At 37.8% G+C, this 12,966-nt stretch overlaps 2 protein-coding genes across 2 annotated transcripts; both read left to right on the top strand.

Moving 5' to 3' along the window:
• The first annotated feature begins 286 nt into the window (after positions 1 to 286).
• Positions 287 to 1,228, top strand: LOC149474361 (olfactory receptor 1G1-like). Its single transcript, XM_089665239.1, has one exon. It carries the CDS (start codon positions 287 to 289, stop codon positions 1,226 to 1,228), a length of 942 nt encoding a protein of 313 aa, XP_089521365.1.
• A 10,304-nt stretch (positions 1,229 to 11,532) lies between these two features.
• LOC149474360 (olfactory receptor 1G1-like) lies at positions 11,533 to 12,710 on the top strand. The gene has a single exon (XM_089665200.1). The coding sequence runs from the start codon at positions 11,539 to 11,541 to the stop codon at positions 12,478 to 12,480; it is 942 nt and encodes a 313-aa protein (XP_089521326.1). The 5' UTR covers positions 11,533 to 11,538; the 3' UTR covers positions 12,481 to 12,710.
• The last annotated feature ends 256 nt before the right edge of the window (positions 12,711 to 12,966 follow it).

Here is a 12,966-nt window from a genome sequence, read left to right as displayed (position 1 = left end):
CTCCCAAGTCACAAAGGTGTTATACATTTAGTCTATAGAGACCATTATTGAGATTTTCTGTTTTGTGTTCTTACAAAGCAGCAGACAGTCTTGTGGGACTTCCAATATTTTATATAACAAATCATTAGCCGGTACAAATGTCTTCATGTAACCCTGAGTTTAATGCGTAGGTACTCCGTACATGTTCTCCTTTTAATAATTCCTCAGAATGGTGATTGTTTAAATCGATAATTAGATCTCTGCTCTATAGTAATACATGTAAACAGACAAAAAAAAAAGGAATAATATGAGGAATCAGACAGAGATTTCCTCTTTTACCCTCGTAGGTCTATCAGACCATCCACTGACCATGAATGCACTTTTTGGGCTTTTCCTTCTGATCTATCTGATGACTCTTACCACAAACCTTCTTATATTTTTCTTGGTCCTCACTGACTACCATCTGCACAACCCAATGTATTTTTTTCTTGCTAACTTGGCATCTCTGGACATGGCCTATTCATCGGTGACTGCACCAAGGATGCTCTATGACTTGGTCACAAAAAGCCGATCAATATCCATTCCTGCCTGTATAGCCCAAGTATTTTTCTATCTCTACTTTGCTTGCTCAGAACCTTTCTTGCTCTCAGCCATGTCGTATGACCGTTACATTGCCATCTGCCGTCCCCTACATTACAAACTAATGATGTCTTGGAGGGTCTGTGCTCGTATGGTCTCCATGGTCTGGGTTGTAGGATGTTCTGTCTCATTGGTTTATACTTTACTTTTGCTCAGGTTGTCCTTCTGCAGAACTTCTTCCATCCACAACTTCTTTTGTGACCTTCCACACTTATATCAGATTACATGTACTGACCCCTTCATAAACATGGTGGTCCTATTCTTAGTAGGTGCTACTTTTGGATTAGGAGCCTTTCTTTTGAACTTTCTTCCATATGTCTATATTCTTAGTACCATCCTCAGAATCCATAATAAGACTGGAAAGAGGAAAGCATTCTCTGCCTGCACATCACACCTCACCGTGGTCTTCATCTTTTATGGCTCCATAATTTTTATTTACTTTGTTCCCACTTCCAGCAATATGGTCAATTTAAACAAACTGTTTTCAGTCATATCTGCCCTCATTAACCCATTGCTGAATCCTCTGATCTACAGCCTGAGGAACAAAGATCTCATGGAGGCACTTAGGAGGTCTTATTATCACCTAAAATCAATTCAGGTTTCCTGCTGAAATAAAAATTGCGAATATTGACACTTTTATTTTTCTAGGAAATTTTTAGATGACTAAAGATTTTAGTAATGTCTATCATAAATTGTAAAAATGTCAGTTGTTCATAGTTGTTCCTGATCTATGGTCATTGAAATTTTGATGCCTTGCCCACTTTCTTTTTCCTTTTCCTGCGTTTGACTTCTTTTTTACTAATTTCAAATACATTACATATCAAAAATACTTATATAGAGAAACATTAAATAAAAACTTGACATGTCATAGGAGGGAGGACATACAAGAAGGTGCATTCTCAAGAACCCCCAAACTCTTTTTCCTAACGACACTTTTCTTTCCCCTTTAGAAAGAAAGGAAGATAACCCCTCGTTTTAAAATACTATTTGGTTCACCCAGGTTTATCCAGGAGTTCTTAGATCCACCAAGACTTGTCCTACCTACCTCTCCCCCCCCCCCCAATCAACTCTCATCCTCCATCTCTGTTCATGTTTTGTGACTTTACAAAATAATCCCAATCGTGACTTTTTTACCCCTTTCATTTTTTTTCCTTAATCTTTATAGTGTCACCCCCTCCCCCCCTTCAAGAAGGCCACATTCTTCGGATTCAGGATCTGTTGGTTAACCTCACGATAAATCTTTGACTAATTTACCTATCAAAATATTTTTTACATATTTTATAAACATATAAAGCTTTTAACTAACATACAGTTTCATAAAAACTTCATAAAAGTTGAGAAATGTACAATAGTATAAAAAATGCAGTTTTAGTATAATTCATGCTTAAATGATTTCACATAATCAATGCTCTTCCAAATATTTTCACCAAATTGTTTAAGTTTTTATACATCTATCAGAGCCGTATGGTCAATAAACAAGTGTGTACATTTTAGGCATTCTTCATTTTCCACTGGAATGGCAGGAAGGAAGGTAATGAATGAACATGTGTACTCAGTGTCCAATCTGTAGATAGTGGGAATGTCCCTTTAAGAGAATTTCACAGATTTAAAAAGTTTTGATACCATTTAGTGTGAGCAGAGAGTAATTATCTCTAAAGTAGCGCTCATTCCACCATCAAATTTGAGATGCTTCTGGTGGTAATGAGGGGAAGATAAGATTTTTTTTTCCTCTAAGGACAATTCAACTGACTTTTCTGGGGCATTGTTCTATTGAGGGCATTATTTTATTGAATCCCAATGATGGCGCTATTTTCAATTTTAATGGTCAATAAATCATAGTTTTGTTACATTTTCAGTCAATTTCAACAAACATTTGACAACTCCAAACAAAAGGTGTTTTCATTTTGGATGGATCGAGTTAGATCCGCTCTCAAATTTTGGGTTGATTTCCAAAATGTGTTATTAATTAACCTCTTCCATACCGGGCACTTTTACCCCCTTCCTGCCCAGGCCAATTTTCAGGTTTCAGTGTTCTCACACTTTGAATGACAATTGCGTGGTCATACAACATTGTACACAAACTAAAATTTTATCATTTTCTTCACACAACTAGAGCTTTCTTTTGATGGTATTTAATCACTGCTGGGGTTTTTATTTTTTGCTAAATTAACAAAAAAAGACCGACAATTTTGAAAAAAAACACGTTTTTCTGTTGTAAAGGTTTGCAAATAAATAATTGTTCTTCATAAATTTAGGCCAAGATGTATTCTGCTACATGTCTTTGGTGAAAATAACCCAAATTAGGATGTATTTTTTAGTTTGTAGGAAAGTTATAGAGTTCACAAACTATGGGATATATCTGAATATTGATCAATCCTGAAGTACTGACAGCCAATTTAATTTCTTGAGGTCCAAGAATGTCAGAACAGTACAGATATCCTCCAAATGACCCCTTTTTGCAGAGTAGACAGTTCAACGTACTTCATAAGAGGCATGGCGAGTTTTTTGAAGTTGCATTTTTTCATCATAATTTTTCGGAAAATTAAAAAATTAAAAAAATTATTTTCGCTATTTTTTTTTAGATATTGTCACCAGTGCAGTACAGCATCATCATATAACTGGCATGGCGGTGATCAGGGACACTGACTGGTGACAGTATGAAAAAAAAAATTATAATTTTTTTTATTATTTTAAATTTTTTATTAAATTTGTTTTCTTTTTTTAAGATTTTTTTTTCATATTTCACTATGACCAAAGTAGTACAATGTTACCATAGTAACATTGTACTACTTTTTGGAAGTGATCAGTATTTTTTTTTTTTTTTACACAATTTGTTTAGAGCAAAGAATTACTTTGCTAATAGCAAGCATTTACCTGAATGACATCGATTCATTCAGGGGTTTTTCGTTTTTTTTTTGTGCTTAGTTGTGATTTGGCCACGGCTAATCACATGACACAGCTGGGCTGTGATTGGCCCAGCTTGTGCATGTGATCGCTGTGACCATTCACAACTAGACACACTAGTATACAATGGATGGCATGAATGAAGCCATCCATTGAATACAACTGTCATGTGACCTGCTGTGATTGGTCACAGCAGGTCACATGGTACCGGCAACGGGGCCGGTACTCAGATCTGTCATTGGCCGTGTCCGAGGTACACGGCCTGTGACAGATCGCGCCGCTGCGCGGCTCTGCAGGCGCGCAAACTGCGCATGCCCGAAAGGTCGCCATATGGCATCCACCCGGAAAGGTGAGTATTTTTGCTGGCCATAGGCCCGGCTGGTAGAGGTTTTAAAGAAGCACATTTTTTTCATGTATCCAAATGGCTCTGAATTATAAAAGAAGAATTTCCATTTCACAGAATTGAATGACTGAAGTAAATTTCCACTGTCCATTGTCTTCCACTGTGTGCCGCCCAAGTTCTATAGCAGACCCTTTGAGTGTGGTATGGATTTTAAGGGGAAACCCAATGCAAAATTTTAGGGAAAAAAAAGAATGAAATCCCCCCAAAATCTCTAGTAGACCCTTATTAGAGCATGCAGCATGGCTGGCCAGGAATGACGGGGTGAACTCACCTCTTGAACCAAACTAGATCACATGCCCTCAACATGGGCAGGGTACCTTTTAAGGCTTTTAAGCCTGGTGTTTAAGGGGGACCGTGGGCAGGGGGTTTACCAGAATTTTGGAACCCTCCTTAAAAATACAGGTGACCTAGATACTGGATACCCCCATGTGAATGTGTAAGGGGTACATAATAAAAAAAAGTAAATAAACACACTTGTAAAAAATTAATACAAAAACTGAAATGTCATACAATGTAAATCCCTTGATGATCACATTGTCCAGAAATGCAGATCCTCGTTCATTGCGAATGACTTCAGCCAAGAGACCCCGCTCCTTTGCTTACATTTAGCAGAAGGGACCAGGAGCTGTCATTAGCTGAAAATTGGTAACTGGGTTAGATGTACTGGTGGGTCTGTGAATTTGTTCTTTCAACGCGTCAATGGGTTGACAGGAGTTGTTCAACATGATTGACTAAGATCTGCATCTATGAACAATGAGATTGAAGATAGATTTACATCTTTTGACTTTTTTGGTGTTTTTTATTTTTTTATTTAAAAACTTGTAAAAATTTTATTTAGCTACTATGCATCCGTATGGAGAGAGATATCTGGGTCCCTTTTATTTTTAAAGGGGTTTTCAATTTTAATAAGCTCCCTACCCTCAGATCCCACAACCCCCAGTTGTGGGACAGGCACCTTTGCCCTTAACAGCTTAGGAGCAAGGTGCTTTGCCAGGGGTGTCCCCTTAGCAAGGTACCCCCCATGTTGAGGGCATAAGGCCTTGCACAGTTCATATGTCTGCCTTGAACTTGTCTCCTCGTGTTCCTGGCCTTGTAATTGTACCCTGTACCCTGTTCCTGTAATTGTACTGTCTCCCTTATATTGTAAAGCGTGGCGCAAATTGTTGGCGCTATATAAATCCTGTATAATAATAATAATAATAATAAAAACTCAGTTCAGATTTTTCTGTTAAAAGTTGACATGTGTACCAAAGTATGAAAAAAAATGCAATGGTGGAATGGACGCCGCTCTGTGATCAAGCCCCGATGGGTGAAATGCATCAGAAGCATGGCTGAAGTGACGGCTGAGGCCGTCCTATTCACTGGACTCCTTGTGGTGGTCAGAGTGGCATCCATTCTTCCACCACATAGATGTTACTGGAATCATTCACGTACGCTGCTCCCTCTCTTCATACTGGCGGGGTGATTCCTTCTTGTCCCCTAGCTTGGTGTGGGGCCACTAACCTCTTCACACAAGTATGAAAAAATGCAGATTTAGATTGAATAATGCCTAAATTATTTGACATTTAATTAATAATGTACCCAATATTTTCGCCATTTTTTCCTGGTTTTTATACATCTATCAGAGTCATATGGTCAATAAACAAGTGAGTACATTTTAGGCATTCTTCATTTTCCACTGGAATGGCAGGAAGGATGGTAATGAATGAACATGTGTACTGAGTGTCCAATCTGTAGATAGTGGGAATGTCCCTTTAAGGGAATTTCACAGATTTAAAAAGTTTAGATACCATTTAGTGTGAGCAGAGAGTAATTATCTCAAAAGGCGCACTCATTCCACCATCAAATTTGAGATGCTCCTGGTGGTAATGAGGGGAAGATAAGATTTTTTTTTTCCTCTATGGACAATTCAACTGACTTTTCTGGGGCATTTTTCTATAGAGGGCATTATTTTATTGAATCCCAACGATGGTGCTATTTTCAATTTAAATGGTCAATAAATCATAGTTTTGTTACATTTTCAGTCAATTTCAACAAACATTTGACACATGAACAACACTAAATATATATTATTGTAAACATATTTAAAGAAATAGGCACAAAAAATGGAATGATTTAAAATGTTGTAGAAACTGAGAACAACTCCAAACAAAAGGTGTTTTATTTTGGATGAATCGAGTTCTATCGGCTCTCAAATTTTGGGGTGATTTCCAAATTGTGTTACTTATTAAAGAGGCACATTTTTTCATGTATCCAAATGACTCTGAATTATAAAAGAAGAATTTCCATTTCACAAAATTGAAACTGAAGTAAATAAAGCTTCCCTTTAATGAAATTTCACACATTTAAAAGGTCCTAATTCCATTTAATGCTCCGGGTGATAATAAGGGGCAGATAAAACGTTTTTTTTTTTCACTATGGACAATTCAGCTGGGAGTTTTTTTTTCCCGGTATTAGTTTATTGAATCCCTGCGATGGCGCTATTTTCAGTTTAAATGGTCAAAAAATCAAATTTTTATATTCAATTTCAACAAATGTTTTCACACATGAACAGTAGATAAATATATTATTGTAAACATTTTTATAAAAAAAATAGGGATAAGCATGAAATACATTTTTTGTTACATTTTCAGTCAATTTCAACAAACATTGGACACATGAACAACACTAAATATATATTATTGTAAACATATTTATATAAATAGGCACAAAAAATGGAATCATTTAAAATGTTGTAGAAACTGAGAACTCCAAACAAAAGGAGTGTTCATTTTGGATGGATCGAGTTCTATCCGCTCTCAAATTTTGGGGTGATTTCCAAAATGTGTTATTGATTAAAGAGGCACATTTTTTCATGTATCCAAATGGCTCTGAATTATAAAAGAAGAATTTCCATTTCACAAAATTGAATGACTGAAGTAAATAAAGCTTCCCTTTAAGGGAATTTCACACATTTTAAAAGGTCTTGATACCATTTAATGCTCCTGGTAGTAATAAGGGGCAGATAAAATGTTTTTTTTCCCTCTATGGACAATTCAGCTAACTTTTCTGGGAGTTTTTTTTCTCGGTATTATTTTATTGAATTCCAGTGATGGCGCTATGTTCAGTTTAAATAGTCAAAAAATCTAATTTTTTGTAAAATTTTCAGTCAATTTCAACAAACATCTGACACATGAACAACACTAAATATATATTATTGTAAACACATTTATATAGACACAAACATGGAATGATTTAAAATGGTGTATAAACTGAGAACAACTCCAAAGGTGTTTTCATTTTGGATGGATCGAGTTATATCAGATGGTTAAATGGTCAATAAATCACATTTTTATAGACAATTTCAACAAACGCTTTCACACATGAACAGTAGATAAATATACTATTGTAAACATTTTTATAAAAAATAGGGATAAGCATAAAAATAGTTGAATAAAATGCACAGCGGTGTGTTAAACTGCAAAGAACTCCGAACAAAATGTTTTGATTTTGAATGGATCGAGTTATATCCTCTCTCAAATTTTGAGGCAATTTCCAAAATGTATTATTGATTATTGATTAAAGATGCACTTTTTTGGCAAAATGGCTCTGACATATAAAAAAAGAATTTCCATTTCACAAAATTGAATGATCGAAGCTTCACTGAGCGAAGTAAAATTTGTTCTTCTTTAGTAAATCAACCCCATCGCCATCTTCACAAATATAGTTTAAATCTGTTTTTAATGCTGTTTGTGTAATTTTTCTATCACGTCTTCTTCCAGGGACATCCTGACTTTTCCACATATCACCAAAATGTCCATAATTTGCAAAAAAAAAAGCCAGAGTTGAAACTGAATTATTTCTCTTTTAGTTTTAATTAGTGTTCAGCCTGAATGTAACGCAGCAACACAATGTCAATAAAATAAATCTGGTATCTGCAGTCCCAGAGGACGCCTGTTATGATGAAATGCGTCGGTTGGAGTTGAGGCAGTGAAGTCAGTGCGTATGAGTGAGTCGGAGAGTCCTGTGGCCGCTCTACACTTGTCAATACCTCTTGTCATTCTGCATTGTTTGTAAGCGCATTGTTTCTTTTACTTATTAATATTCTTGTCAGTACATGTTATGCTATGAGTTTTCTCCTTATCTGTATACCCTTGAAGATGAGGGTCCAAAGGGAAACCAGTTGGTTGGAGCACATAGTCCCGTGAGGGGGACACCTCTGCTGGTTTTTGCCTACGGAGTCACCTGAGGACTGGACGCTCCAGTAATGTGAATACCTGGCTGTATTAGCTGTCCCAAAGCATTATTGATCTCTCTTTGTTTAGACTAGCCTTTTTCAACCAGGGGGCCCAGGGACCCTGGGGTGTCTTGAAGTTTCTTCAAGGGTGCCTTGGCAAAATGTATAAAAGTTGCCCAAAAATTGTATACAAGACAGTGGATGCATCAAGCCTGCCCTTATGTTAAACAAAGCCATAGATTTTTCATTTCGCACAATTACAGCCTTCTAGCCACCGATGTTGTCACGTACCTGATGGGAGACTGAATTGACGAGGTCGGCCTCACTTGTGTCACTAATCCTGAGCCTGCTGAGGTTGGAACAGAGGGCGTCTGAGGACCAGGGGGACAAGAGCGCCAGGGTTTTGCTTATGGCTCTTGCAGATGATGACCTTGATAAGCAGGATATCCTCTGATTTGGGTACTGTGGAGATAGACCAGGCAGGTACAGTGGATTGCCAGATGTACAGTAGAGCCAGGTATGTAGCCAGGGCACAGGACTGGAATGGAGTCGTAGGATAGTCAGGGTCATAACAGTCGGGCAGCGCGGTACAGGATCAGGAGGAAATGCCAGAGTCAGGAACAGAGCCGAAGTCAGGAACCGGGGGGGCAGGAGAGTACTCAGAGTCGGGTCAGGAACAAGCTGGGTCAAAACCAAAGGAAATTGCACAGGAAACAAGCAGGATACAGGGAGAGCTGAAGACCAGTCAGGACTGAATGAGCACCGAGGTGCTCTTTAAATATCCCGCCCAGCGCCGACAGGCACGCCTGGGTCCTAGTGCCTGCCGGTGCCGTCATTGGTGACAGGCACGCGTGTGTCCTAGTGCCCGCCTGCCTGTATGCCTTGTCGGGATTCTGCACATGTGCAGATTCATGTGCTGCGGCGATCTTCTTGTTCCCTGACAGATGTCCTAACAACCAATAATGCCATCAGTTGATATGGAGGACGTAGGTCTCCTGCGTGGCATCCTTGTTTGACCCTCCTCTGGGGTGTCTAGAAGTTTCTTCAAGGGTGCCATTGCAAAATGCCTAAAAATTGCACAAAAATTGTATATAAGACAACAGGTGGACAACAGGTGGATCAAGCCTTCCTTTAAGTTACACAAAGCCATAGGTTTTTCATTGTGCACCATTACGACCTTCTAGCCGCTGGTGTCCTAACAACCAATGATGCCATCAGTTGATATGGAGGACGTAGGTCTCCTGCGTGACATCCTTGTTTAACCCTCTCCTGCCCCTCTCTGTCAGTAATGGGGTCAGATTAGCTGAGTGATAGAAACTGAGGGAGAAGAGAAACATTGGAGTACTATTCAGTATCATTGCGCAAAAGTGTATTTGCCTTGGACAAATAAATCCCCCCTAACGTTGGGTGTCCTCCATGTGTGGGTGTTGCTGCATTAGGTAAAACTATTAGAATAGGTTTTTTTTTACATTTTTTATTTTATAGAATAGAATAGAAAATAAAGAAATAGAATTGAAAAAAATAGAATAGATTGAAATAAAAAGAATATGCTTGTCTTCCAAAATACGAAATTTCACGTTTTGAATAGAATAGAACCAGCTATTCTTCACAATCAATTCAATATTTACGATTCAAATTTGATTCAAATACTTTGAACCCATTGGAAAAATGTGAATCTGCTTGAAAACGAATAAACAAAACAAATCCAAACTAATTTTGTTATGAGTGCAACAAAAAGTTATTAGTAAATTATCCAATTGATCCAAAAAAAAAACCAAAAAAATTATTTTGTTTTGCACATGTCTAAACCAGTCAGTTATTATTTTTTCTACCTATGGTTTCCTTGTATTTTTTTTATAATAGTAGTTTTTTATATATGTGTTTATTTACATGATTTTTAAATATGTATTTGTTTATTAATTATTTTTCACAAAAGGCACTCACTGCCCTACAAATCAAGTGGTGAAAAATGTGTCTCTCTAAATGGACCACCAACACCTCTTGAAGTAAACCCAGGAAGGGGCGGTATATATTGTTCGCTGCACACTGCGTGAACTTTATGGTGGCTTAGAGAGGAGGAACGAGGGGGCTGACAATAGACTTTGTAGATCGCTGCCTCTGGAATGACAGCCATCACTCTGTCAATTTTTCCTCCAAAACTTAAAAATTCTATAACCGGTGTGGGAATCTTTCCCATTTTATAGCGTGCAGTAACACTGCACTTCTGCCTAAATGCATTGGTTTGATTTACTTGTCGATATTTTCAATAAAAGCCTCTTAATCTACCATCAAAACTGCATTTTTTTGGACATCGAGCGCTCCCTCTTTCCTATTATTCCACGTCTACACATGGAAAAGACCGTATCAGAAGGGCAGCAGTCCAAACCCTAAGAGGGTTTGCTGCCAGTATCCATCATTGGGCACAACCGACTGGAGGGACATCTCCCTACCCACCCACACAACTACCCACCTATGACCAGTGACTGATCCAGTCAGTCCAGCATGGTCTTCAGCACAAACAATAAACCTTGAAAGGCCACCACATTTGGAGGAAGATACTGTCACTCTGTCACCTCTACCTCCTGTAACCCTCATCCTGAGAGTGCAGTTCTCCAGAAACCAACTTTTAAGTTTTATTTGTTAGGTTTCCGCCCCATTTTACAACACCAGACACATTTCCCTTTGGATGACTCTGTTGCTCTGCTATGTAAGAAATAATACCATCAAAGATGCCTCTTGGCATCTACCCTGCTTCTCTTTCTTCCCTTTCTTGCCATAAAACCCTCCTGAAATTAAAAAGGGGCAAAAACTATGGCCTGTTTTTGTTGCCATCAAATTTGTGGGGCGATTAGTCAATTTATATCCACAGAAACGGCATTTATTTTGCTGCTGCCACCTTCAAACTGTGGTGGCCCTGGGCAATTTTCGACCACCCAAACCTAAGGCCTGTAGCTTTCCTTACTGACTATAAACTGTGAGATCCAATGAACTTTTCAATGGACTGCCCTTACAAAAATTGAGCTACAAAATTAAAAAAAGCTAAAAGAAAAACACATTTTTCTTCTATAAGGTTTTTGGATCGCTCTGTCCAATAACCAATAAGTAAAAGATTAAACCAATTTCGGTGTATTTTTTATTCACGATTCATATTTTTAGAACTACAATGAAATATTTATATATATATATAAAAGGCTCTCAAGTCACAAAGGTGTTATCAATGAAATCTTAAGAGACCTTTAATGAGACTCTCAGCTTTGTGTTCTCACAACACGGCAGATGGTCCTGCAGGACTTCCAACAATTTATATATGAAAAAGCCACTAGCGTGCAAATGTCTTCTTGTATAATGTGTAGGCAGACCGTACGTGTTTTCCTTTTCATAAAAAAAAAGGAATAATATGAGGAATCAGACAGAGATTACGTCTCTTACTCTTGTGGGTCTATCAGACCATCCACTGACCATGAATGCACTTTTTGTGGTTTTCCTTCTGATATATCTGATGACTCTTATCACAAACCTTCTTATATTTTTCTTGGTCCTCACTGACCACCATCTGCACAACCCAATGTATTTTTTTCTTGCAAACTTGGCATTTCTGGACATGTCCTATTCATCAGTGACCGCACCAAGGATGCTCTATGACTTGGTTACCAAAAGTCGATCAATATCCATTCCTGACTGTATAGCCCAAGTCTTTTTCTACCTTTATTTTGCTTGGTCAGAACTTTTCTTGCTCTCAGCTATGTCCTACGACCGTTACATTGCCATCTGCCACCCACTACATTACAAACTAATGATGTCTTGGAGAGTCTGTGCTTGTATGGCCTCTCTGGTCTGGGTTGTAGGATGTTCTCTTGCTTTGGTCCATACTTTATTTTTGCTCAGGTTGTCCTTCTGCAGAACATCTTCCATCTACAACTTCTTTTGCGACCTTCCACACTTGATCCAAATTACATGTACTGATCCCTTTGTAAACATGATGGTCATCTTTTTAACAGGTCCTACTCTTGGATTAGGAATCTTTCTCTTGACCTTTCTTCCATATGTTTATATTTTCACTACCATCCTCAGAATCCAAAGCAAGACTGGAAAGAGGAAAGCATTCTCCACCTGCACATCACACATTACAGTGGTCTTCATCTTTTATGGCTGTTTAATTTTTATTTACTTGGTTCCATCTTCCAACAATATGGTCAGTTTAAACAAACTGTTTTCAGTCATATCTGCCCTCATTAACCCATTGCTGAATCCTCTGATCTACAGCCTGAGGAACAAAGATCTCATGGAGGCACTTATGAGGTCTTATTATCACTTAAAGTTAATCTGGGCGTCATGCTGAAAATATCATTGTGGAATTTGTCACTTTTTGTATTTCTCAGACACTTTCAGTTGACAGTAATGTATTTTATAAAATGTAAACCTGTCAGGGGCTCATAGTTGTACTCACCCTTGCATGACCAGGGGCCACTGTAATCCCACAGAACAAATGTAGCAGTTTCAGCTTGCTTTGGTTAACCTCAAAATGACAATTTTGCCAACCATCATTTTTACACAGATTTTTATGCATCTATAAGCACTTATGAGGTCTTATTATCATCCAAAATCTAGGTTTACTGTTGAAAATAAAAATATGACATTTCACACTTTTATATTTCTAGGAAATTTTCAGTTGACTAAAGATTTCAGTTATGTCTTTCATAAAATGCAAACACGTCTGTCACTTTTAGTTGTACTTAACCAATGAATGGAGGCCTAGGCCACATTTAGGAGGTTCAATAGGATATTCAATATTATTATAATTAATAGTTAATTTGGGTGTTATGCT

Source organism: Staurois parvus, unplaced genomic scaffold, assembly GCF_062004578.1.
Source record: "Staurois parvus isolate SC_StPar_1 unplaced genomic scaffold, SC_StPar_1.0 ptg000006l, whole genome shotgun sequence".
Lineage (NCBI taxonomy): Eukaryota > Metazoa > Chordata > Amphibia > Anura > Ranidae > Staurois > Staurois parvus.
The sequence above is the reverse complement of the archived record's forward strand: the minus strand, read 5'-3'. Positions and strand labels throughout refer to the sequence as shown.